The sequence below is a fragment of the Branchiostoma lanceolatum genome, chromosome 8 (assembly GCF_035083965.1).
Source record: "Branchiostoma lanceolatum isolate klBraLanc5 chromosome 8, klBraLanc5.hap2, whole genome shotgun sequence".
NCBI lineage: Eukaryota > Metazoa > Chordata > Leptocardii > Amphioxiformes > Branchiostomatidae > Branchiostoma > Branchiostoma lanceolatum.
The window spans coordinates 13,485,146-13,513,033 of NC_089729.1; the positions used below are offsets into that span (position 1 = coordinate 13,485,146).

General features: G+C 42.4%; 1 protein-coding gene across 9 annotated transcripts in view; it reads left to right on the forward strand.

Moving 5' to 3' along the window:
* LOC136440832 (trinucleotide repeat-containing gene 6C protein-like) overlaps nucleotides 1-23,491 on the forward strand; it is a 41,292-nt gene extending 17,801 nt beyond the window's left edge. For 2 of the 9 annotated variants that reach the window (XM_066436956.1, XM_066436962.1), the window contains 17 exons: nucleotides 1,376-1,407; nucleotides 2,384-2,429; nucleotides 8,464-8,588; nucleotides 9,259-9,309; nucleotides 9,943-10,056; nucleotides 10,555-10,608; nucleotides 11,194-11,268; nucleotides 11,839-11,915; nucleotides 12,794-12,905; nucleotides 13,359-13,380; nucleotides 13,745-13,936; nucleotides 14,399-16,674; nucleotides 17,162-17,239; nucleotides 17,476-17,533; nucleotides 17,787-19,646; nucleotides 20,368-20,456; nucleotides 22,296-23,491. In XM_066436956.1, the coding sequence (XP_066293053.1) occupies nucleotides 1,376-1,407; nucleotides 2,384-2,429; nucleotides 8,464-8,588; nucleotides 9,259-9,309; nucleotides 9,943-10,056; nucleotides 10,555-10,608; nucleotides 11,194-11,268; nucleotides 11,839-11,915; nucleotides 12,794-12,905; nucleotides 13,359-13,380; nucleotides 13,745-13,936; nucleotides 14,399-16,674; nucleotides 17,162-17,239; nucleotides 17,476-17,533; nucleotides 17,787-19,646; nucleotides 20,368-20,456; nucleotides 22,296-23,036 (6,002 nt within the window). In that variant the 3' untranslated portion in view covers nucleotides 23,037-23,491. Of the gene's footprint in view, nucleotides 1-1,375; nucleotides 1,408-2,383; nucleotides 2,430-4,880; nucleotides 4,935-8,463; nucleotides 8,589-9,258; nucleotides 9,310-9,942; nucleotides 10,057-10,554; nucleotides 10,609-11,193; nucleotides 11,269-11,838; nucleotides 11,916-12,793; nucleotides 12,906-13,358; nucleotides 13,381-13,744; nucleotides 13,937-14,398; nucleotides 16,675-17,161; nucleotides 17,240-17,475; nucleotides 17,534-17,786; nucleotides 19,647-20,367; nucleotides 20,457-22,295 lie in introns of those variants that run through there. The other 7 variants (XM_066436960.1, XM_066436958.1, XM_066436961.1 and 4 more) reach the window with 7 other exon arrangements.
* Nucleotides 23,492-27,888: the final 4,397 nt, after the last annotated feature.

Here is a 27,888-nt window from a genome sequence, read left to right on the forward strand (position 1 = left end):
CCTGTTAGGTAATTGTTTTTTATTAGAACCGTCTAGAACACAAACCGGGGACATGTACCTGTACCTGCACTGCTTACAAATGTAGCCCTCAGAACCCAAGCTGATTTCGTCACATACGCAACTAAAATTTTAACCTCGTGTACTTATTTTCTGTAGGTTAAATATCTCTTTATTTCATTGTATAACATTTAGTTGGTATTTGAATTGAGAGACATCAAAATTGAAACAAATTAGACTGACTTTGTCACAAATGCATGTGAAATTTTAATGATAAAACTACTGCATGTTTGTTGATATTTAGTGTGTACATTGTATTTTAATTGCAAACCATAGAAATTGAAACTGCTCAATTATATCATTATATATGATTTTGATTAGTCTAATTATGGTAATTTCGCATATACCGTAGTAACATGAGACAAGTCATTAAAGCAAGTTGATGTTTCTTGCACCATAGTTTTGCTGTATACAAATTTCTGCATGTATTTGCATATATTTATCTCTTTTTCCAGTATGTAAATGTGTGATCTCTGAATAACACCTTTAGACACTAGAGTCGATAATCAAGTCAACTGTCAAACATACATGTTCTGACTTGAGTTTGCATATTTAATGAGATTTCGTAATTTGCATATTTGAAGATCCATGCAAGTTTGCATACTAAATGATGTCTGTATGTAACTGCTAATGCTGATCTTTGAGTATTTAGGTTTTTGAGGAAGACTAATTCTCGCAGAAAGGTTTTGTAATTTCCGGAAAAACTCGCTGGCTGATGAAATTATTCGTTAGGGTGGAGCCTGTTGCAATGCAAGTCTGGAAAAAATGTCACCTGTAGAAATTGTGATGAATAATATATCGCATGGCTTGCATATTGGTATCAGCCCTCTCTTTTGCTATGGTAGCCTTTTGGTACCATTGTTTTTATTTTGGGTTACATGGTTTTGGAACAGACTGACGGTTAAATGATTTGGTTAGTTAAGTTAGATTTCGGCTCTAGTCAGAAGTTATTGTTTGAATTTTAAATCGTCATATTTGTAGGAACACTGTTTCATACAGGTGTGTCACATGGAAAATGAACAATATGCCAGTGCACCATATGCAGCTGTGTGTATATCTTGTTGTTATGCAAAATATTGTATAGACTAGTGTTACAACTCATCAAAAAGCAGATGAAAACTAGAAAGGCAACATTCTCAAGGAAATGCAGGATATTTTCCTCCCTTTGATAGATGCCTACAATAGATGAAAATAACACATTAACACAAGAATGTAATAACGTCAAGACAGATAATGAATGATAACTTTTAATGGCAGAAAAATAGTGTCACTGTTTGTTAAGTGATGTACATCTGAAAATGTTTCTACCTTGTTTCAGATGAAGATGCAGAAAATGTAGATAGTGATCAGGTGAGCAACTCTTTCAACGTTACTGTAAGATTAAGACTAGTACATTGTTTGTACATTGTTTAAAGGATAATAAAAACAAACTTTGTGATACATGTCTACAGCCAACTTTGTTATGTTAGTTGTTGGATGAAATGTTGATCCTATATCATAACAATGTGACTTTCATTTTTATCTACAAAAAGACATGACTACCTATATTTTTGGCATGTGATTCAGTTAAAATAAAAGTATGACTCAACGCAATGGTAGCAGTACCATTTTCAGGTAAACATGATACAGGTGTATGAATCTATTTTTCCCCCCCAACAAAAGATAATCGTTAGGTAGATTTGAAAGATCAACATAGATTTTTTGTTGCTTATTTTGTTTGAAAATCTTTCAACTTTGGCAAACCCAGCCATTTTGTCCTCGTGGCTGATGAAATTTTGATGACAAACCTAAGTAAGGAAGAAAATTACCGTGTGATTGGGCCAAATTTGTGGAAGGGCCAACCATGTTCTTCTCCCTACCACCCCATCCTTCATTTAAAGATACAGTAAATATTAGAATAGTCGCTGTGATTTTATGTCCATAGTTAAAATTTCACAGTGACTTTTCCATGGTAACATCATCGCATTACGAACATTTGTTCGATAGTGCATTCTGGGTGTGCATTGTAAATTTAAACGTGGCTGACGCCTCCTTTTTCCCCTATCATGAAATTAAGCCCATGCAAAGTTAACTGAATTTACAGTATAAGATACTGTAACTAAATTTATTTTTTGCAGTTGTTTTACTTCCCGGTAGGAAGGAAAAAGGATGTTTTCATGATGTTTGAAGTTTCTGGTTGAAACAATTCTGTAATACTGTAGAATTGAAAATAAAAAATGTGTTCATGGTGTTATGATTTTGTGAAAGGTTACAGTGAAATTAAAACCGCCGCAAACATTTCAAGATCTAGACTAAAGTCTACAATCTGCATATCTGTTCTGTACAGGTCTTCTTCAACTTGCTGGAAGTGTTGCTGCTATCAGACTCTGAGGGTAGGTTGGTTTCCATATTAGTTATTTTTTACCCTGGAATGTTTATCTTCTAGGTCATACCAACTTATGTCCTTGACTTTAGGAAAGTGTCCTTGAGTTTGTTTTGAAGATGGGGATATTGGAAAAGTTACAATTAACAAATTCTACATGCTTGGCTTTAGTAAGGATTTTGTACCTAAAAAAAAGGGACTGTACATGGTTTAAGTAGGTCCTAAACAAGTTTGGCCACTTATTTGTAAGTTAATTATGGAGTTTTTGAATTTTTTTTGTGATAAATTCCCATCTTTTTATGAGGATTTGCATATTTTTCAGCTCAGAGCCAGAGTATTTAAAAGTTTTCCTAATTTTCAAGTGCTAAATTGTCAAAATTGTCGTCTTTGATCTAGTGTTTTCCTTAAAATCATTAGTCTTTAAAAAATGGTATTCATTAATGTTATAGTTTGTTCGGGTACATATACATTTGGTCTGTTTCTTAGTATGTGACATGATTTGTTATGGGATGTCCAAGTCATGATTAAGCGTGTTTAAATGGTTTGGAACGATTCCATTCAATCCAGACAACCCTGTTTAAGTATGAACTTTACCACAGAAAGACCATGTCTAAAATCTAATGATGGCACTCCAATGCCTGGCAGGGCTCCTCATTTTTTAGTCTAGGTGCACCTAGATACATGTACTTGTGTAGGGTTTGGTTATGTATGTAAAGGTATTATTGTACACTGGTATACAGCATATCCTCGAAGTTAGCTATAGAACTTGGGTTCATGGCAGTTTTTCAAAGCTCAAAACTACGCTGGCACTGTGCATGACGACAGCGAATGGCTTGCACCGGATCCCGTCTGCAACTCTGGACAAGAGTGCTCGTTTTCTCCTTATTTTACTGACAGTCTGCCTGTACTTTATCTTCTATTTTGTGCTCAAGATTTTTCTGTGCACCCAGGTTTATAGCCTTGGTACACCATAATATTTCACCTACTCCCAAAAATACATTTCGACCTCTGATATCTTAAAAGGCTTTTAAGTCTGATTATAGAATGATCGTTATCCGCTTTAGATTATACAGTACCGTTTATTGATTTTATGTTTTGTATCCAGCTGTTTTGTGACCTGAGATTCAAAGTTAGATGCCATCCTGTGTTTGCAAGGCTATTTTTGTGACCAGACTGCAGTCCGCATATTAGCATATGACCTTGGATAACCCTAGTCTGCCATGCCGCATGGCTGTTCTATGACACCCCCCTGGGAAATTGTGCAAGTTTGCCATCTACCTTCAGTTTTTTATTACCTTTGCTGGTTATGTATTCCTGTGGTGTGGTTCTGGTTTTGTGATTGAACAGCTTACTGTAAATCTTGAAGTTTTTGCAGTGGTTCTATTTTGGCTCTGTTTGATGTGAGCGCTCTACCGCAAATTCTTGACACCTCGAATATGCGTTGCCAATGTTTTACTACTGTTCGACAGAGTTGTTTCAACTGTGAATTCAATTCACATTGAAAACCATTCCTTTAACCAGAATATAAAACCACTGCAAAACTTCATGAATTTACAGTAACTGAATAAGCCATGGATGGATTGTTTGCTACATGGATAGGCGTTAATCCTGCCGAAACATTATTTCTAGCCCCCTATCTGCTTTCTTAAGTACTACAGCAGACCTTTCTTGTTTTCATCACAACATGATATAGCTAGAGGTCTGCAAGAAAGCAAACAAAAAAAGTCAAAGGATCAGCATGTATAGCAGTGGTCAATGCAACAAGGAAATGAAAAACAAACTTCTTTAAGAATTTCATTGAGATGAAAATTCCAGCAAAGAAAACATCCTGCTCTAAACATCTAAGCGTTAATAATCAATTTTCCAATGTTATATGAGAAAGATTAAAATTTCGTATGGCTCTGATCAGAGGCTACTTTGAAAAGTGAATGACAACTAATTTACATATATAAGAACTTAAAAGTAACATTTCATATTCATGGTTTCTTATGATCGCATTACGACATTAAGAAACTCTACATCATTCCTTCAAACTATAGTAGCAGTTACTGTTGTACCAGACTAACTTAAGTTTAGGTAGGAAAATTACTTCTGTTACCTACCATATATACAAAATGTACATGTACAGAATGATCTTCTTTACTACTTAAGTTGCTTTGGCCTTAACCTTTAGCAATCTGCAGTAGTGGTTTTGCACCAAATTTCCTATTGGTTACAAAGTTAGGCAGCAGGGAAAAGGTTAAATACTTTGTAAGAGAGATGATTAGTACTTGAAATGGCATGAAATAGATTTCCAGCCAATGTGGTCCAAGAAGTGGAATCATAAATCTCATCCACCCACACCATAGACCTACATGTAACAACCCTTGAAGACCTCTGTGGATTCTACATCTTTGTGGGACCATTCTATAGTGACGAATTCTGACTAACAGATGAATTTTCCCCTTGCTTCTCGCTGCAAGAGTTGTGGATTAACGAGTGCCAGCAACACTAACTACCCACAAACACCAGTCAGGTACGGTCCAGTTCTAAACTACTACTACATGTCATTGTTCTGTGGTATATGGTGGTATTGTCCCTCAGTTCTAATGTTTGGGAGAAAGTTTAAGGTCTCATTCATGTGTTACTCCATGTGTAGACTCCGTACCCCAAAAAATGAACGGCTGCATGAACGTGTGTTTATATCGGTGGGAAATACCCTTTTAGCTAGCCCAGCTGATCTCAAGCATCAAACTGATGAAAGCTTGTTTGTAACTGAAGAAATTAGCAGGTACAGTTCAGCAGTTGCGCGCGAGGTCGGATGTGCACAGCCTGGCATTGTGGGTGATGAGGTCGTGCGCTTACAGCTGGGCTGCTTTTTGGGGGTGCAGGGTGCGAAATACCTGGTTGCACGTTGCACAGTGCAACAAGATTTTGGTTGGTGCAAGTTAATTCCAAACCCAGGTAGCGCGGTGTGCAACCTTATATTTTGAGCCAAAGATCTCAATCGGAGCCCTGGAAGCTCACAAAAACACAGTGTCACTTTCATAAAATTTGGTAAATCTTCAATTGAACTAAAGAAATCCACACTTTTTCGTTTTAAACCATCCAAAACCCTTCATAGATCGTGGAATTTGAGCTGAAAAAGACGAAAACACACTGCCCTCGGCTAAACAAGATGTTGTTAGGTCAATGGGAACAAAATACTATCTAATTTATATTTTGAAATATTAGTAGTATTATACGCTACATACGAGCTTAATTTGAAGAAATCGGTGAATGTTGCTGGAGCAACCTGAAATTTGGATGTGCAACCTAGCATTTGCCCTAGGTTGCAACATGGGCAACCTGGCTCAAAAAAGTATTTCGCACCCTGGGGTGTAGCCAAGTGCCGTTTGTAATTGCCATAAAAAGAAATTGCATGCCTACTGGTAGTTGACAACTTTTTCACATGATCTAGGGTAAATGTGCTCAACATAGACTGAATGACCTTGTCGCATTTCCTGTAGCTTCATTACGAACGCGCCCATGTAAAACATGCAAGCCTATGGGGCGAAAAAAAACTCATGAATGAGACTTTACTGGTACTGTAGTAATCGTCTTGGAAGGGGTCGGAAGCTCTTTTAGGTGTTATTAGATATGAACATCTTTTTTGTGCTTGTAGTAGTTATACTTGTCAAGTTGTATTTGATCAAAAGTCAATCCACAATACAGTCAAACCTGCACAAGTGACTACCTCTACTTAACCTTTAGCACACTGAAGTAGCCGTTTGGCGTGCAATTCCTATTAGTTACAGATTTATGCAGCAGGGAGAAGGTTAAGGACTACCTAGCCAATTTTTGGTGGTCTCTTAGCTAATTTTTCCTATTGACACAAGCATTAAGAATCCTGTCTAAAGCAACCACCTGTCCACATAGACCAGATTTTTTCGGTCCCCTGAGTGGTCTTGGGCAGTTTTGACTGTACTTGAAAAGTGTTTTGTATTAATCACAGGCAAATAACTCTCATATGTCCCATAAGACCTCCACATCAAAAGCACCGTATTATTGAAGTCTTCTCAAAATGTCTTAAACACCAAGATATCTGAAGTGCGTTATATATGAATGTTGCATCAGATCTCTTTGAATTGCCTTTTTATTAATGTGCCGGTCTTATGAAGTTATGTTACCCGGTAGAATCATAACAGTTAATGTTATGTTTTTCATATCATATATTTATGGATTAAACAACCTAATAATGAATACTGTTAAACTGTAAATAAAGTGTAAAAACACTGTACCATTTTAGGCTTGTTTGCATGTACTATCATAAAAAGGTCCCAGTGCATGTCTAAATAGCACTGTTGACATTAGCATGTGACATATACTGATATAGCAGAGGTCCAGAAATAGCGTCATAATTATAGGTGTATGGTATTAGCGATAAACACTGTCCATTTAGAAAGGTCATACCTGTTTGCCCCATCATTGTAGTCACAACACTGCCATTCATCCCAATATTTATTCAATATTGTAACCATAACTCACCTTAGAATTGATTTGAAGATTGCCTATGAGTTTCCATATCTTGGACTTGAAATTTCATACAAGTTACAACAGGTACTATTGAAAGGGACAAGGCTGCAATACCCATACGAAGTTAATGACTATGGCACATTTGGGAGGCAATATGATATGTGTTTGTCCTTGAACTTTTACTACTTGCATCAGGGCATACATGTATGTATGTACAATTAATGTACTTCCACCCAACTATTTATGAACTCATTGATTCATGTGTTATATTTATTTTGTGAGTAGATTACTACATGATGGTAAAACTACGAAAAGAAATTTGTGTTTTTGTAATCATACATTTGTTTGTGGAGCTGTGTAGTTGATTACATGTGGGTGTGGGATACAAAAAGTAATTTCCTCCGTTGAATAACAATCATTTCATATACATGCACAACATGGTACAACAGTAACTGTTCTAGATGTATAGTTATTTTGTAAAATAGAAAACTTATGATATAAGTCAATCTTATTGTAACTGTTATCACCTTTTTTTTTCTTTTTTCTTTTTTTTTAAAGCAGATTTATTCACAATATATATCAATGTTACAGAAAGGTATGTTGGTATCTTACAAGCGTAATATATTACACTTGTTACAATGTTGGCACCAAAGACCTGTTATATGTGTTACTGTACATATACTGGCAGGATAGTTCAAGATTAAACCACATATCAAATAAAGATGCTGGTTTTGTCCAAAGAAATCATTTACATCATAGTAACATATTTACAGTGTATTATACATTGTGTGCTAAATAAGATAAAAGGCACTTGTGAAAATATCACTTCAGTATGTCAGTATTAACATAATGTTCTACCTTATCAGTTGTTTGTTTCCTGTTTACTCCACAATTTAAAGTTGAGAAAGTGACTCCGAGAATCCAAAAAATAAATTAGACATTCACAACATAAAACAGTGTAACTAAAAGGCCGTCAAAAACAAACTGAGAAACTAAAACGTACCTCATAAATGCATAAAATATTATAACAAACTCAGTTCCTTGTTTACACAAGTCATAACTGTTATCACCTGTTATTTTCAACAATTCATATTCAAGATCCAATATATATTCAAGATCCTGATACTTATACTCCAGATATGATGTGATATGAATATGAATGATGGATAAGTTTATTACCTCTACATGTATATGTATCAGCAACGTACATGTATAGCTATTTGTACAACAATTCTCTGTGACAAATTTTAACTTAAACTAAGTTTGAGAGTCAAAACAATCAAATACATGTCCAGAAAAATGAAGTACAAGCAATGAGAGGGACAGGAAAGAGAATTTAAATTTTAGAGACAGCCATGCTCCTAAAACTAAGGGCCAAACAATTTTCTATAGGGATGGGACTCTAGACTATTCTGCGTTGAAGCAATTGCTGGAGAAAACCAGAGCTAGAATAAGAATTGATCACCAGGCTAGTTTATTGCGATCCTGGTATCATGTTAGTTGACTTTAGTGTACTGTTTCTGATGCGGCGTGGTTTTGCGTTTCTGCAGTGACAGACGTGTACAGCTGGTTCTGCCAGCCTAGTCCAGGGTTCTCTCCAGATGATATGTACATTGATGACGTGTACGATGACGCCGCAGAGAGGGGTTTTGACACCTTCATGGATATCGTTCACGTAGGTAGTGGCATCATTACTACACTTGCATGCAGCTTGGCAAAAATCGCCCAATATCGTAACCTCGTGTTGGGCAGTTGGTGTGGTTGGTAGGGACTGTACGATATTAAGCAGAGGGGGGTGGTGTCTGGTGCAAAGAGGGTCCGGGGAAAAAATTTTAATGGCCCTTGCTTTTTCAATGCCCCCAACCCCCCCATTTTTCACCAGCCCTCCCCCGTTAAATATTGTACAGTCCCTGAAATGAATGAGGTTTTACATTACCATTATATAAAAATGAAATGAAAAGCACAACATAAACATATTTCATGAAGTAGATCCCATTGCTTTATTCATTTTCATTGTAGCTTTGATAACTGCCTTTAAAAAAAAAAGATAACTTAAATGATTTAAAAATTCATAAATCATGATCAGTAGCACTTTATACAATGTATTTGTAAGATAGCCTTGAAACTTGTTGCGATTATTTCTCTTCTGTATTTTCACAGTCTTTGAATGTGGAGCTGCCATTGTAGAGTGTTTTAGATTGTTTTGCTGGACAAAAGACAAGTAACTACATGTAGTTGATATATTATGGTGTGTGTGTATGTAAATATTTACATGTCAGTGGGGTCCTCCGTGTGAATGTCTGGAGAAGGATTCTCAGATTGAATATCCATTGTTTCTTCTACAGAATCGTAGGCTGAACGGAAAACAAGTTCCAGAAGGCTTCACAGATGATAAGGCAAGGAATTGATTTTTGGCAATGCCTCGGTTGCGGAACCTATTGTAATGTATTTGAATAGGATTTGTCCTGTTTATGTGTGTATGGCAGTATCTTGCACTACAAAGTGGGGAAACATTTTCTTTCTGTTTGAAAACGCTTTTACTTTTGTGGGTTCATCTCAATTCTTTAAAAAATGAAAATACATACCATGCCACATGCATATAATATTACATTTTATTAGATTACCATACTGTGCTAACAGATACATAAATTATATCAGAGTTCTTAATGGTGAAAAATTGATCCAATGATGAATAATTTGATAAAGCAAACGTTATGCACTGTATGTTTATATAACTATGAAAGAAACATAATAGCATAATTTAAAATGGATTTCATAATTAAATGACCCAGTTTTGGGTCTATGTAAGATGCAGTTAAGGCAAAAATAGTTTGAGTTGATAATGCTTTCTGTGTCGATGATAATGAGCTCATAACAAACCAAATCAATTGAACATGAACAGTTCTACAATTTCTAAAGCACATTTTCATAATTTATGGTGTTAAGATTTAGATTTGACTCCTGAATCATATAACAGGTGTCCTGATCATGAGTGGTAACAATGTCCCTTTTGTTCTTTTGTCCTCCAGTTGTCTTATCTGAAAGACACCTTAGAAGAAGAGAAGGAAGCGCACAAGAGAGAGAACGCTAAAAGGCAGAACAGCAAGAAATCCAAAACTGTACTTCCAGTGCCTGTTGCAAAGGTAGGACCCTTAGAAGTATCTAGTGTAGTATTACTTGTGATTACAGGCCATGATAGCTGCAAATATATAAGAAGGAACATAAACCCATCTAAAAGTCCTTCTTTTAGGATCTAGTAATACTCCTGTCACGCTGCAGGAAAATTGAAGTCTTTGTGTTGTAAATGACATTTCCGGCAGTTATTCGTCCGGTCTTTTGATTATCTCGCGATTTTTGGAGATAGGATTGGCAGATGTTGACAGTTTTCCAAGCCTCGTCCAAAAGAGTTTCAGCTGAAAAATTGCTGAAGTCTCTGTCGATTTTAGAATTGGGCAACCTTCTGGTGATCAACAAAGACAACCGAAGCTTATCAACTGTGTGAAGGGCTTAAGGAAAATTCATTAAAAATTGCTGAAGTATAAGATTTCTATGACTGAATGTCAAAGTTCTTTGTGCTACAGAAGGCAATACTGATATGCGTTACACTTTTGATTCAAAGTGTCCTTTTTTTATTTATCCAGCCTAAACCAAAGTCAAAGAAGCAATTAAAAGCAGAACAAAGGAGGAGGGAGAAGGTGGGATATATGTTTTTTCTTTCTTTCACAGAAATTATGTTTAAAAAGTTAACATCTTCATGTTTTCTGGTTAGATTTCTTATCCTCGGTGAGGTGTGCTTTTCCTGTACTGTTTCTAGACGTAAATGTAAACCAGACAAAACCTGATAGTAGTAGCATGCAGAGGTGATGATGTATGTGCAAGACAGTTGGACATGCTCCAATTTATCTGCAAATAAAAGTACACAGCCGCTACTGAAAGTGAATGCATCAAAACCAAAGCAAAAGAAGAAAGGAAGAACAATCTTTAAGTTGATGCTTTATTCTGTTCTAGTTATACGTGTAGGTTGCATTCATCCTTAAGAGGGTATGTTTGGCCGTTAGTCCTTTGTATAGGGGAGCCTCAGGCAATAAACTTGACATTAAAGAACACAACATACATGTCGAGAAGAGAAGGGTTAACCCACTGTGCTAGGGCATAAACGTAAGCCGTAGCAAAGCTGCTTCGCACCATTAGCCAATAGAAAAGGCATCACACTCCACCAATGATAGAGGATGGCTGCTTTACCTTAGTCAATTTTCACTTACAAGTTGTGGTTTCTGTAGGAAATGGAGGAGATTGCCCATGACCTTAAGGAAAAGGCAAAAGAAGAGGAATTGAGAGCTGAAAAGAAAAAGCAGGTGAGTTGTACTGTAACTCTTGAAACTTTGGAGGTGGTTTTAATTTCTTGTTTTTGTTTGGCGACCTCTCCGCCCCAAATTCAGGACACTGAATACATGTGTACATGTATGTATCTTTGACGACTGAATTACAGAATTGATTCAACTGCGAATTTTAAAACACCTTAAAACCTTATTTTCCCTCCTACTGGAAAATAAAACCAACACAGTCGTAACTGAATTTACAGTGATATGGCCAGGTTTTAAAAAAAAAGTTTGCTTCAATCCTTCTGTAACTAATACATTTGATTTTGATTGGTTTATTTGCACACGGTAACAATAAAAAGGTGTATAGACAAAACCAATATGTAATGCAGCTCTTCTAAAAATGCGATATATATATTATTTGATTGATATTTAGGCTGCAAAGTTCTCTTCTTTTGAATATCTAAAAAGATGGCTGATTATTTTGTTGTGTATGTAAAAGTTAGAACAAGATTCTCAAGGCTGATCTATATCTGATTGGGTATGATACGGACTGATTTGATTTATTCAGAAAAGATGTGAAGAGGGTTTGTCGTTTTCTTGCAGCAGGAACTTGAGAAACAGAAGCGTCTGGAAGAAGAATATATTAAAGCAGCTCAGGAAGAAAAAAAGCGAAAAGAAAAGTAAGACAATTGTCCTCTTCCTTTGCCTTAAATTCCATTTCTTTAGCGCTCCATGACTGCTTGTTGTAGAGGCTTCGTTTCTTTATTAAGTTCTCGTACACGACCATGTAATTGATTTTTACCTTGATGTCACTACGACAAGAAACTGCCCAGACTATGCATTTAGTACAATGTAACTAATATACTGGTGGACGTACACATGTACCAACTACAAAGTATCTAATACCAGCCCAGAAAAGAACAAGAACTGGACTTATCCAGCCAGGATTGAGACATAAAAAAATGTGTTTTTCCCCACTATCGTATCTAGTGAAACTCGTTGCCACAAATACTGTAGGGACATCGTCTTTGGATAGCTTTGAACAGCGCTTGCGGCTAGATGTGCAAAGGTTAGGGCTAGATGTGCAAAGGTTAGGGCTAGATGTGCAAAGGTTAGGGCTAGATGTGCAAAGGTTAGGGCTAGATGTGCAAAGGTTAGGGCTAGATATGCAAAGGTTAGGGCTAGATATGCAAAGGTTAGGGCTAGATGTGCAAAGGTTAGGGCTAGATGTGCAAAGGTTAGGGCTAGATGTGCAAAGGTTAGGGCTAGATGTGCAAAAGTTAGGGCTAGATGTGCAAAGGTTAGGGCTAGATGTGCAAAGGTTAGGGCTAGATGTGCAAAGGCTAGGTGTGACACTTTGTTCAGTGTAATATGACCAGCTGCTGCCATGCCGCATACCTGTGAAGCTGGTGTGTTACACTGAAGGGTGGTACAGATACAGATACCTTCCAACGTTTTGGTACCTTGATTCCTTGGAGCTGTAATGGCTACTTCTTATTGCTAGGTGGCGCTGTGGCAACAATGCAGCTCCTAGAATGAATGTGTTTTCTTTTCCCAGAGAGGCAGAAGAGCTTCGGCTTCAGATGGAAGAAGAAGAGGAGCAGCGGCAGGAAGAGGAACGCCGCAAACGTGAAGAGAAGAAAAAGAAGCAGCAACAGCTAAAGGCCAAGGTAGATGAATGTTATATTCTATCTGTTGGGACATCCGTGATACTGTAAATCTGTATGATATTGCGGTTGGTAATTTTAGCGGTTTGGGGAAAAGTGAATAGTTCACTACATCTAATTTTAATGGTGGGAACAAACATCACTGTCTCACATGTTACTGATCAAACATTTGCAATGATGAAATTTTAGCGGTAGACTAGTGACGGTTACAATAGCTAAAATTAAGGTACTGTCATCAAATCGACAAGTACAGTAGTTCAGATTTTCAAGACACCACACTTTGCAAACTTAAGAGAAGAGAAGAGATTTGAAATGATTTCAAAAAGTAAACAATGTTTTCCATTGTCAGATGGATATATCAAAGCACATTTTCAATGTACTCGCACGATGTACTATTAATTAGTCATTCTGGCAGTCGTTATTTTGTCCTAAAAGTTCTTTCCTATTTTACTACAGGCACAGGAGCTGAAAGCCAAAGGTAAGGTCCACTTGTTCCTTTATCTATAGTTTAATCTTGAGAAACAGTGACTGTCACATTTATTGTGTGATATTCTGTTCTTGAGATATAACGGTATGAAAAACTATAAAAATAGCTCATTTAGAAAATCTGTAACCTTAAACGCACAAAATCAAGACTTTGATTGCCGATTTCTTGGCCATGCAACATCCGATTCAGTTCAAACAAAAACCATTTTGTTTCTTTCAGTGAGCTCTTTCTGATAAGCTGATTGTGAATGGCTTAAGTATACTATAAATCTTGAAAAACAGTCCCATTTATTTCTTTGTATACCCACACTTGAAGTCTTTCTGTACCAACCTGTTGAATACTCCTGGTTTTCCAGAAGCTGAATCTGCCAAGTCTCAGCCATCCCAGGCCCAGCCCGCCCAGCAGGCTGCCAAACGCCCCAGCTCGGCCCAGGGCCAGCAGCCGCCCCGCTACCCGCGGGAAGTCCCCCCTCGCTTCCAGCAGCAGGCCCAGAAACAGCAGCATCACAAGCAGAAGCAACAAGGGGGCCAGGGCAAGAAGCAGCAAGGTGCGACGGTTTGAAACCAAACAGGCATTAGAAGTTAGGATGTTGGACATATATAGAATACAACAGGGTGTATTCCGTATCGCCAGAGGTACAGATCCGACCGCGGGTCGTATAGCCCGAAGGCCGATGCAACCCACGGGAGGGCCAGGACCGAGGTGTGATGTGGAATACACCGTGTTGTATATTATCTATGTCATACCCATCCGAAAAAACATACATTTCAATGCAAAATGCGCCAAGTGCTGGCTTTGTTTACTTCTGAGGAGCCTTAACCCTTGACCGTACCCACAATCCCAGGCAGCAAGATGGCTTATGCTCTCAGTTTCCAAAATTCTAAAAAATGTCCTTGTACATTGCACACATTTTAGACAATACAAACATGGAGCATACAATTAGCAGTGTAAGTTTCCCCTTGTATTGTATCTACTATATGCTTAGTCACATTCATACCTGTTGTTTCAGATTACTACAAAGGGTCTGGTGACAACGATTTCTCCATGTGGAATGATACCGGGAGCAGTTGGGACCGTGTCGTAGTGGATGGTAAAGATAAAGAGTCATGGCCTTCATTGAACAATGAATCAGAGACAACCTCAGAAGTAGATGACTCTCTTTCTAATGCTGGCTCTGACAAATCTGCATCCAATTCCAGTAGCGTGCAAGGGCTAAGCCAACATTCTGATGGGCAGAGAGAGGACTCGAGTCTGAGCCCGCGGGATACAGACCTTTCTAGTGGAAATGCCACTCCCAGTGCTTCCAGTTCCGGTCCAAACGATACCATTGCAAATGCCAACCCAAGAGGGATGAACGGAAACACAGACAGTGTGTGGGGCAGTAGCAGTGCAAAGACAGTCAGTACAAGTGGAACGATGAATCCGTGGGGTATGCAGGGTGCTGCTACAAGTGTTAGCAATGTGAACTCAAGTGTTTGGGGAGGGAATCCCCATGGCTTTCCAAATGTGCAAAATAATGTCAACTCTGTTGCAAGAGATGCAAACTCTGGGACCTCTAATTCCATGTTTATGGGAATGTGGGATTCGGACTCCAATTCCGAGAGGAATTATCAACAGAACGTGTTGCAATTAGGGAGGAAAGAGGCTGCTCAACAGCAACCACCACCGCATGTCTTTGGGGTACACAACGCCCTTCCTCAGACTATCAACAATCCTGGTTCAGGACCAAATACTCAAAATTATGGCAACCCTCAAGTGAATGCAAATGCTGCAATGGAAAGTGCTAAGTGTGAACTGCTGCCTGTCAGCAATGGATGGCTGGGTGGTTTCTCTACTGCAGGAGAAGCCAACCCGGGAGCCCCTGGACACAACCTTGTGGATGGCCCTGCTGGCCACGGCGTGGGGATGCCGCCGGCGTCCAACGCAGGAAACACCAGCGCTGCTTCTACAAACCCGCTGTTTGGAGGGAGTAACATGAACACAAGTGTTGCAGGGACTGCTGATTCTGCCAATGCTGCCAATATTACTACTAATATGGGGAATAATCCGGGGAATCAATCAAGGACTGAACCAAATGCCTGGAGCCGCCCCCTGTCCGGAGCGGACTGGGGGAACCCGGGCAGAGCTTGGGGCAATACTAATCCCACCCCCGGCGTAGGAGGATCAGGTTGGGGTAGTCCACCCCCACAGATGCCAAGTGTGGCGCCTCAGGTCGGACCTTCTGGCTGGGGAGATTCAAACCCTCGTTCGCAGGAAAACTCATGGGCCAACGCAGCTAAGAAGGGGATGGCACCCGAGAACTTTACTAACGGTGCTAAGACTCTTGCTAGGCCCAACCCTGACTCCGAGCTTCGGGCCAAAATTGACTCTACCACGTCCTGGGGGAAAACCCCTGTCAAGCAGGACACCTCGTGGGCTGTTGCAGATTCCCCGGAGGAGAAACGTGCAGATGACGGGACTGCCATATGGGGGAGGCCGTCCGTGGCCAGTGGGGGGAGGGACTGGGATGATAAGAATTGGGATGACAACAAAGGTAGTTCCTGGGGGGGTGGGGGTGGTAACGGTGGCGGCAGCCCCGTCCAACCTCCTCCGCCAGCTCGTGTCGACAACGGTACCGCCGTATGGGGGCGCAACCAGCGCGGTCCCACTTCTACGTCCCCTCCGACCGCTCCTACCACAACCACCATCACCGTGACCACTACCAACCCCATCCCCGCCGGCCCCACCGGCTGGGAGGAGCCGTCCCCGCCCACCATGCGCCGGATGATAGAAGTCGACAACGGGACCTCGGCGTGGGGCGACCCCGAGGCCCACAACCGCAGGGTGTCCGAGCTGGGCAAGAGGGGTCAGCAGCTGAGTGTTAGTGCCTTGCAGAACACCACCGCCCAAATGAATGTGCCAAAATCCCCCGACGCGGGGACAAAGGGGTGGTCGGAACCGCCCCCGCCGCCGTCTGCTTTCAAGCCCTCGGGGTGGGGCGACACCCCCACGTCTGTCAGCAGCCCGTACGACAAGGGCACGTCGATCTGGGGAGGTAAGACCTCCAGCTCCAGCTGGGGGGACCCCGGGGAGGCAGCCTGGGGCACCTCCACCTCCAGCACTACACACAGTAAATCTGGGTCCGAATCTATGCAAGACGGGTGGGGCACAGAAGGGGAGGGCGGCAGCACCCCGGGGTGGGAGGAGGACGAGGCCTTTGGAACGTGGAGTGTCAGCGCTTCTCAGGAAAGCAACTCATCGTACGGCAGTGGTGGATGGACGAATGTGGGAGGAAAGAAAAAAGTAGTAAGTGTTTGTCCAATCTCTTATTTAGCAGTAATCTACAAATTTTGCATTCAACGTGTATTTGTTTCCATTTCTATACAAAGGGTTGTTGTTACATACATGTAATTGTAGAGTTTTGCATGGTTAACGCATGGCTGTTTGTTGGCTATTGTTATTTTGGTTCTCCTTTCATAATGGTGTTATGCATTATTTTAATGCTTGTGTTGTATGTTCAGTCGCCCTAGAACATACATGTACACACATTAAGAATCTATCCATATGTCTTTAAGATCACACCCTAAGAAATAGATGGATACATGTAGTACCAAATGTGGGAAAACATGGGTAGATGAGCATGTAGCATTAACCTCTGATATATCTTCTTTGGTGTTCTTATTTTATGATGCTATTAGTACAGATCGTCTATTGAAAGAGTTGTGGATGCCTTCTTGCCTAGCCCTTAGTACAGATGTTATTAAATGTGTTCCTGTCTGTTTCGTCTCTTCAGAGTGCTAAACCTGTGGTAAAGGACCCCAGCGTGTGGAATAATCGACAATTGAAGCAGCTAGTAGACATGGGATTTCCAGTAAGTCGTTATTTCTTTGTTTTAAATCACAACTTTTTGTTTGATATTTCTTCGTCTTGTGGATAATTATCTTTTCGTTAGACCACATAATATGTTTTGTCATTCAACGAGATGAAACATTTACTGTAATACTTACGCAAACTGTTCTTACTCTCAAATTTGTTCTTGATACTGACTAGTGGATTTTCAGGCATTTCTTCTGTTTTTAATTTTGTAATCATTTCTTATTCCTACAGAGAGAAGATGCTGAAAAGGCTCTGAAGACCAATAATAATAACCTTGAAAGTGCCATTGGTAAGTTTGTCTTTACTTTGCCATCTGAGTGTCTAGAAATTAAAGTTGATTTAGACATACTCCTGAAATAACTTCCCCATGCATGAAGTAAGCTTGGAGCATGTGAAATAATAACTTCCAACAATAACTGTGTTATGAGTTACCATATGCCACTCAAGTTTAAGCATCTTGTTAAAAAAATGTGTGAATACCATGAAAAACAGTACATGGGTGGCTGGAGTAATATCACTAATCACAATCACCTGATTTGCAGGGGCTTTGTTTACATATTTTCATCCAGGTGTCCTGCTTCAAAAGAACGGTGTGGAAAGCAACAGCCACCTTGACCCTGACTCAGGAAAAGACCGTAACACCAATCGTGTATTGCCAGTGGGTCGTCAGAAGCGCTACTCTTCCAGAGCGGACGACCAGTTACCAGTAACATCGCATGACGAAGATGATTCCTCTGCCTTCATTCCTATCTCACAGCCCAATCAGATTCTCAAAAATCCTTCACCCATTCCACCTGGCCAACAAGCTGGCTTGAACAAACAGGGTGTAAACTACAACTTCAGTTTAAACCAAAATTCAGGTGCCATGAGCAGTATTACTTCTTCAAGTGCAACTCCTACACTGCCCAAAGGAGGAGGTGGTGGAGGCGGTGTCGGCTTCAATCCGCAACAGCCCTTGACCCCGCCCATGAACCCTAACCAACCGATCCGTGGCCAGATGAACCCGCTGGTCTTCCAGCAGCAGATGCAGCAGCACATGCAGATGCTGCAGATGGCGGCGAGGAACGGGTTCCTGAACCAGGCGCTGCTCAACCCACAAGTCGCAGCTGCAGCCAGTGCCAACTCAGGCCCCATGTCGCAGCAGGTGACCAGCCTGACCCCTCAGCAGCTGAAGCTTGTGCAGCAGCTCCTGCAGCTCAGCCAGCTGCAGAACCAGCAGAAGGTGCTGAACCAGCAGCTCCTGCAGTACCAGGGCCAGCAGGGCGGGACCGGCAAGGGCAGCCTGAACCACCTCCAGCGGCAGCAGCAGGAGCTGGCCATGCTCATCCAGCAGATGCAGCAGCAGATCGTCAACCAGCAGCGACTCATCGCCCAGCAGAGCCTCATGCAGCAGAAGCAGAGTCAGAAGCCCGACCACCACTTCGGCGTGGAGCCACGAGACCAGGAGCGCGTGGGAAACAATGTCGGCTCGGCTCTGGGGAACCTGAACCTGAATGTGGATGCTGGGATGAAGGAGCCCCCACTCTCACAACCTACTATGCAATCCCGTCTCAACCAGTGGAAGCACCCATCCCATCAGCCACGAGAAGACAGCAATGACGACTTTGGTCGCAAGCCCGGTGCCATCGGGAGGTCCCGGTCCCAGAACAATTCGACTCACGGCTACGGAGGGGGTCCCTACGACAGCTTCCCTACAGAGGACCCCCTGAACCACACCACTGTCACGTCTCCAATCATGTCCACCCAGAGTGACACATGGTCTGCCATTTCCCCGTCACCGACCGATGCCTCATCTCGCAGCTCCAGCCAGCAGTGGTCCTCTGCCATCGATGCCGACCTGAGCAGCATGTTGCCTCCGGAGTTCAAACCGGGGGAGCCCTGGAAGGGACTGAAGGACTATGCCAACGACCCCGACGTGACCCCGGGCAGCGTCGCTCGCTCCATCTCCCTCAACATGGTGAAAGACTCAGACATCCTGAAGCTCACGGGGGAACAGTACAAGTCCAGCAAGGACGACCCTGCCAGCTCCACCTCTGCTCTTCTCTCCTCCACAACTTGGTCCTTCAGTGGCAGCTCTTTATATAGCAATACTTCTGCAAGTGGCTCCAACAAAGGCAATGTCAAATCTACTTGGAGCAGCTCGTCTCCTCTCAGCCCAAGCGCCTACCCACCCAGCACCATCACCAACGAGATCTGGCGGGCTCCCTTGCCGTCGAAGAAGGGCGTCATGCCGGCACGTCCTCCACCCGGACTCAACGTAACAAAGTCCTCGATGTGGTCCAGCGGCGGCAGCGGTGGCGGCGGCGGCCGGGGGAGTTCCGGCGACTACAACGTGGGGGGCTCCGGAGGTAGCGGAGGATCCGGATGGGGCTCTGGTGAGCTGCTATACCCTATAGGGTCATGTAAGGCATTACGTTACAAATTTGTGCTGTCCGTTGTCTGTGTCGGTGGGAAGAGCAACACCTTCATTGCGTTGTGGAGGGATCATAATCTGTGACAGCTAATGTTTCATCATTGTAAGAATAGAAATATCTATGTTAGTAACTATAAGGTGGTGCCTCTTAAAGACACACTAGGAATTAGAATGACTAGTGCTCCTCAAGCTTGGAGATTGACTTATGAGTTTTGAAGAATCATCAGGAGCTAACATGTGCCAAGTAAAAAGATGACAGGAAATGGGACCAACGGTTGTCACCTTTGACATGATTTTTGAAAAGGATAAACGGGCAGCAAGGTATTAAAAGGGAAAGCGCTTTTCACACTTTGATACCTGATATGTTTTCACAGTGATGTTTAGGGAAGCCGAGCTTGCCCATTGTAGGAAAAGCTTTTTTTTTCATCTTAAAGGGACCCAAGCAAATTTAGGGCCTGAAAATCGGATTTTTAAAGTCATTTTATTTAGTCATTTTTATACGTGATTAGTTCAAACAACACTATCACAATGTATAGCAACGTCCATCATCCAAAAATGGAAACTGAAACTCTGAAAATCGTCGCCAGGGTTTTTGTAGGCTCACGCAACTAAGGGAATACTTAAAACTTGACAGAGAGTGCATGTTTTGTATAGTGCTGCATGCACGTTGCAGGGAAATGTTGCTAAAGTCGTGCTTGTTTGTGTTTCAGTCCCCAGTATGTGGAGTGGTGGAGACACAGCGCCTCCCGGCCGCCAGGCTCCCTCCAACTGGCTCATCCTCAAGAACCTCACCCCTCAGGTCAGTATCTGGCATTAAAGGAGCAGTCCACTCCAGAAGCGGGGATTATTTTCCAAGGGTTCATCTAAAGAGGGGAACAAGGGCGGAGCAACCCCATACCCTGACCATGCGCCCCCTTACCCTGGGTGCAGATCCTCTGACAAGCGTAAAATTCTGATTGACCAGGGATGCTACTACTAGTACTAGGTCACATGTGGCCACAGTCTTCAACATGGACCTGGCAGTAATTTTGCCCCTCAGGAAGCCAAAGAATGCCCCATTATATCCTAAAATTCTCTAAAACTCCACACTGTGCAATGGGGGAAACCCCACTTCGGCACCATCCCCCACTTGGTTGCTACACTCCCTCTTGCAATTTTTTTTCAAGAAAGCCCCCTGATTTTCCAATAGATAAAATTTTTTGGGAAACAAATGCACCCGACCTTTGACTAAATAACCTCAGATGTCTTTTCGACAATAATCCTTTTCTAAATCCATGTACCCCCATACGGACCCACTTCTAATGTACTTGCATGGCCAACTTTGGCCACAATTTCTTGCTATTGGTAGACGGGATGAGCTTAACAAAAGCAGTCTAGTGACTATTGCACATTTAGCAACGTATACAAAAACGTTTGAAGGCTATCCTGTATTGAGATACAGAGATTTTGGTATTTTTGTAAGAAACATTGAACTGTACTCAAGCATTGTTGGAAGGATCCTCCAGGGAATTCAAGAATTCAATTGCTGTATAATGTTCACCCTGCATTCAGGCTTAAACTTGTGGTGAATTTGGCAAAACAAACTGGCATAACAATTTAGTCTCTGATGAATTATAATACCTGCTTCTGGAATGGAATCCTCCTTTAAGGGCCTTCAGGTAGTGTCTGCTGGGGTAAATCTGTTGGAAATGCTTTACAAGTAGGGCTGAGTACCTAGTACCTGTACCTGTGGGATTGTTTAGGGGGCGCACACACTTGTGTGTATATCAAGTCCATATGAGTTCCGTATCAAAGGTTTGCTGTTGTTATTCGGCAAATTTGAAGCGGATCCACAGATAGGAAAGTAACTTCACAGTCAGAATATTCCATATGAAATCCTTATCCATGTTCAAAACTACTTATAAGCAACAGTTAGAAACTGAAGTCCAGCTGTAAAAAAATCAATACAGAACCCATATGGACATACATGTACGCACAAGTGTGACAGCCCCCTGCTGGGGTACAGATCCAGACCTGAATGTCTGGTGCACCCAAACAAACTGAAACACTAGTGGAGACCACTTTTTTGGGGCTAAAGATAGGTTAAACCACATGTATAACTTATAACAAATAATTGACCAAACTTTTATAGGTACAGGTACAGGTTTCGGCCCACTGTGTTTGTAGTCAGAGGTTATAATTTGGTATACTCTGCATTTGTTTCATTATGTTATCTTAGCTGTGCAGCTCTCTCTCTCTCTGTCTATCCTCAAATTTCAAGAATGTACACATCAATGTTTATTTCATATTTTTGCCATCATTGAAAGCACCAGTTCATCGTAGCACGTATCTGCATCTGTATCGTCTATTGAAGAAAGTCAACATAGTATTCTAACACCAAAACTGAATACATTTTGTATGGCTAATGTTTTTGACTTTGATCGATGGATTGATATTTATTAGTTTAATGAGCTGGCATTTTTTTTGTAAGATAGGGCATGAATAATAGATGTTAGAAGCTTTTCTTTTCCTCACTCTGTCTTCATTTGTGTGCCACACGCCTGTTCCTTTCATGCCTGTGAGTTGTTGACTTCTTTGTTCCTCCCCTGTTTCTGTGTTTTTGCTCACATCCCCCTCCCCGTGTCATTACACACACCAGCCTAACGGGATGTCCCCCTCCCTCTGGCAGATTGACGGCTCCACCCTGCGCACCCTGTGCATGCAGCACGGCCCCCTGCTGACATTCCACCTCAACCTGTCCCAAGGCTGTGCCCTGGTGTGCTACATGAGCAAGGAGGAGGCGGCCAAGGCGCAGAAGAGCCTGCACACCTGCGTGCTGGGCAACACCACCATTCTTGCCGACTTCATCAGCGAAGACGAGGCGCGGCGGCTGTTCGAGCAGAACAACACCCAGGCCGCCGCGTCCACGTCCGGCGATCGCTACTCGGATCGCTACGGCCCGTCCTTCGGAGGGCGCGGGGACGCCCAGTCCTTCGGAGGGCGCGGGGACGCCCAGTCCTTCGGAGGGCGCGGGGACGCCCAGCATTACATCGGCCGCGGGGACGGGCAGACCTACTCCAACCGAGGGGAGAATCAACCGTACGGGAGCCGCGGAGAGAACCGAGCCTACGGGGGGCGCGGGGAGGCCCCGGCCTATGTCAGACGGAACGACCCCCCGCCCTTCAGTGGGCCGCCAAGCGACTCCCACTGGAATGGCAGCAGCAGCGTCGGAGGCCTTAGCAGCATGATCCCTGGGAACAGCATGTGGTCCATACAGGCTGGCTCCAGCGGAGGTGGGGGGTGGGGCACCGGAAACGACACGGACTCCAGAGGAGTCGTCAGCCCCAACGCGCTCTCCACCCTTCTTCCAGGAGACCTTCTTGGAGGCGAAAACATGTGACTTTCTGTAGCTCGGAGCTACAGCATGGGGAGGAGTTGACGAAGTTCACTCCCACCCAGATGATGTGCAAACCTGGGGGAGATGGAAACTCTCCATCCCAGATTGAATGCATTGCCATTTGATTTTGCCAGGAAGAACAATTATATGATAGCCTATTGAGGAATGCAAGCCAATCATGTCAGTCAGCTGGGAAAATTCCTTCCAGTAGGTTTTTGTGTGTTCCCTGTGTGGTGTTTCGTGTTACCAGCTCTCTTCAAATCCCTTTCTTCCCTGCTAGGGACGAAGAGAAAGAACACAAGAGCTTTTAAATCATATCATGGAGAGGATTCGCTCCCACAGACGGGTGCTGTTTTACTTGAAGAAAGAAATATATGTGTGTGCTTGCCTAAAGCTGTAATACTTTGTAGTGGCTATAATTATTATACAATAAATCAGATGCACATAGGTTGCACGTATTTGCATTCTTTGTGTTGTTCATTGTGTATTTGATGATCTTACAACTAGAATTAGAATGACAGGAACACAGGAAGGTATTGTACAAGTTGTTGCTAACTTTGTCAGCAAGTCAGAAAACAAAAAATTTAAAAAAATCAGATTACCATGTAATGTAATGTAATATGCTGCAGACATAAGATATGGATTTCAAAATAATGCCAATGTTTTATTTATGATGTGCTGGGTGGCTGGAGCTAGAATACCTATAGTATGGGCGAAATACATTTGTATATTGAAAAATATAATGAAATTTATTCCACATATCCAAACTTGCTGAGATTTCGCCAACTTTGCACTTTGGCCCCTAGCATAGGTGAAGGCCCTTACGAGGGGCCATTTATTTTCTCATAATATGATTACATTGTCAAATTCACCACTAGGTAGACAGGGATTCGGCCCAAGTGGTCCAACAAATACCACTTGATAATGTAAAACTGAAATGAAGCAGGACACTGGTATTTTTGACATTTTTTATTGCACACAGTTTTCTATTGCGACAGAAATGAAGAGAACATGTTGGCAAACCATTTCAACGCTCAGATATGATTAGTCTGTTTACACAAGCTCTCTGGCGGAGGTTAATGACCCACCCCTGACCAGAGGAGGCGGTTACAGTCGGGCCGGCCGCTAGGAGCGCGATTTAGTCAGGCTAAGATGTGATCAGGTCGAAAATCTTATGTCTGCCACCTGTTGACACCCCGCCGACAATTTATGCAGAAACATGCATTTCCCGTATGCGGTAAGTGCTACGGATGTCATATTGGACATGTACATCGCTTTAGGAAAGTGCGTTATGTTAATGAGGACCTAATGAGCAAAATGCAAACTTTTGTTCTATTAAAAGCACATGTTTGTTTTACAAAGATGATTACTTGGGACAACTGTGTTAACGTTCAGAATATCTGAAGAGTCCAATTTTGATAGTGAAATAAGCTAGTTCACGGTTGCTACTACGCATGTGCAGTGTCAAAGGTGAAGGCCCCCGGCTTGTAAACAGTGCTCGTCTCGACATTGTCTAGATTAGCATATCAACGCCCCGACGGGTTTTGTTTACGTCTCGGGGGCCTTCACCTTTGACACCGCACATGCGTAGTAGCAACCGTGAACTAGCTTATTAAAAGATGGAATCGATATCATGCTCGCTCGAACCATATAAATTGAAGTCACCATATCATAGGAGGTAAACAAGACTATATTAAAGCATTCCAAGCTGGACATCCATAGATTCAACACTGTACAGTCAACAAAGGAGGCCGATCCAGGTGGTCACTATAGGCAGGACTCACAGTTAGGCCCGGTTTACGCATGCATTTCCAAGCACACTGAATCCAAGTCTGACTCAGCGGAGTCGATTTTGGACTGTTTAAATAGAAATGAGGGGGGGGGGGGGCAAGTCAGAGTCAGGTCGCGTTGACTTGTGTGTTATGCAATGCTCAGGTCAGAGGTCATACGAAAATCAGTGAAGGCACATGACGCAAGTCAGGAAATTTCTTTGTTACTCTTTATTATTCTATGATTTTCGGTATCTATTTCATACTTTTGTGCGCTGTGGTGCAAGTTGGTCATGATTTAAAGCGAGACAACACAACGGTCGTCACACTGCGGGCGCAGGTGGGCGTTCCAAGTCACTTCGCGGTCCCATGTGTAAACAGACCGCACTTGAGTCCGACTTGGGCTGAGTATGCACCAAGTGTGCTTGGAAATGCATGCGTAAACTGGACCATAATGCTTGTGTCAATGGGAAAAATCAAGGTGATCACCAATTATATGTGTCATCTAATGGCATTTTAGGATAGGCGCAGAGGGTTGGGTAGTTTATAACTTGATCACTGTACCGCTATGAATGATCAAAGATCATCAAAATGTCCGAATTGGAAATAGAAAAACACTATCTGCTTAAATGAAAACAAAACTTAGACATGCATAGTTCAAAAACACTAGTAATTAGCCAAACGTACATTAATCAGATTAGAAAAGGTTTGTTAACAAATATAAATAGCAATTATTATCATTTACCTCTAAGATAATCCCTGTATATATTCTATTTTGTTTGTGCTGATAAGGATAAGGATATCACATCGGCCGTATAAATGTTTACTCAAAAGTATTACTTCTGTCGAACGCCAAAATCTATATATAACGCCACTCCAAAAAACGGACAGTCTGCTGCAGTACCTAAAGAAGCCGCAAGGAAGACCTTGATCAAACTTGTTGTCTTGTCGACACCTACCCCCCCCCCCCAACCCCCCCCCCCCCCCAAATAGTGATAAAATGAACCTCACGCTACAGGCGGTTATTTGCTATGCCACAATATATACACCGTGCAAAGTTGGCTGCGAGCTGTTTCATATGCATGAAGCGCTCATGGTATGTTGTAAATAAGAAGATTCCTAGGAGTTTTTAGCTGGTGTTGCGGATTAAATACCAATCTCCAGACAATTAAGTGCGGTTGGCGCTTTCGGACAGAACAAGGCGGCGAGCAGTTCCAGTTAGATGGGGTGCGACCAGAGATAGCGTATACTCCGTTAAACCGTTCAGCAAAGACCGCGGCACCTGCCAGTATGGCTGCCCCACGGAAGTCTACACGTCCGGCAGGGATACAGAACCGACCCCTGCCGCCGATCCCTACGGAGGATCTGGTCCCAAGTGCCGCGGGAATGCAAGAGGAAGGCCACAGCAAGTACGGGAATGGAGAAATGGCTACCTCGTCTCCCCGAGAAGATTTCGTCGAAATTCTCGACCGTCAGACTGCGGGGGGAGCATCTCTTCCCTCCGTGAGGTTCACGAAGGTACCGCCTCACGGACAGTCACCGAGGGTACCACCGCATCACTCCGGAACGCCACCGAGGGTACCACCGCATCACTCTGGAACGCTACCATTGGTACCACCGCATCACTCCGGAACGCCACCGAGGGTACCACCGCATCACTCTGGGACGCTACCATTGGTACCACCGCATCGCTCCGGAACGTCACCGAGGGTACCACCGCATCGCTCCGGAACGTCACCGAGGGTACCACCTCATCACCCGGGACAAACTCCAGGGCCGACACCTCATCACTCCGGACAAAGCGATGGAGGAAGAAAAGATGGGTACCACAATCTCCAGATGCAAGACAACAACCGCGCACAAGCACTGAATCCGATGTATGGCGGCTATCTGCCATCAGGTCAGTTAAAAAATTATGCCATGATATAATAATCTAAATGTACAACCCATTCTTTGCTAACGGTGACACTTGGGGTAAAATGGAATAGTAGAAAAAAAGATGAATAACGCCAAATTTTTTATTATAACCAATGATAGGAACTTGTTTTACCACTGTGGTCGACTACCTTTTGCCATTTGTGTGGAGCTAGCAGCTTTGATTTTCTACATTTTTAATTTTAAATAAGAAAATGATTAACGTAACAGGCAAATAATTATCTGGCGGTATTCTTTATTATGAATGGAAGGGTAGGGTCCTTTATTCAATAGATTGAGTATGACATCGTAAAGTTTCCAGTATTTGTGTTTTAACGTCTTAATCAACCAAGAAAACGGTGAAAAATATCGGAAAATACATAATCATTGTGTTTTTTCAAAATGGTGACCCGCTGCGAGGTCGCCAACATGTCGCGGGTCCAGGACATGTTGGCGACCTCGCTGCGTCCTAGATTGAATTTGAGTTTAATAGCCTTGACTTTACAATGGGGATACCATGTACCATGCAAAACGTACAAGTATGACTAAAAAGACAAAATAAATCACGTAAAGAGATTTGTTTTCTATCGATGAAATTCGTTTAGCGCGGTGTCAAATCACTCGGTCGCAGCGAGGTCGCCAGCGTGTCGCGGGTCCAGTGAGAGGGTCCAGCGACAGTTCTCCCCTAGCTCAAATTTAGTCAAAATAGTCTACGGGGAGAAACCGGATAAAAACTCATACCGTAGGCCATTCTCTACATATTTAGCTCAGAGCCATAGAATGATAGCGTGATTTTTACATGTAGGTTTGATTGACTAATTCCTAGATGGGGCATAATGTTATGTCTAGGGGCCTTTATGCAAAACCAATCAAATTAGGAAATAATAAGTATCTAATCATGTACATCATCACTCAAGCTATCTACTTACCAAAAATCATGACCATCCATCAAGCCCTTCTTGAGTTATTCCCTTTCAAAGTCTGAAGCAAAACCTGCTCCTGCAGTTCCAAAAAAGCTGCTAGGTGGCCAAAACCTATACCACTTACTCTCTGTCCAAAGAGCTATCTACCACTCAAAAATCAGTTCCATAGCTTGTCCACAACACGAGATATCAAAACAGGAAGTTCAGCTGCAGTACCGTATCAAGCCGGTAGGGGACCCAAAATCTAAT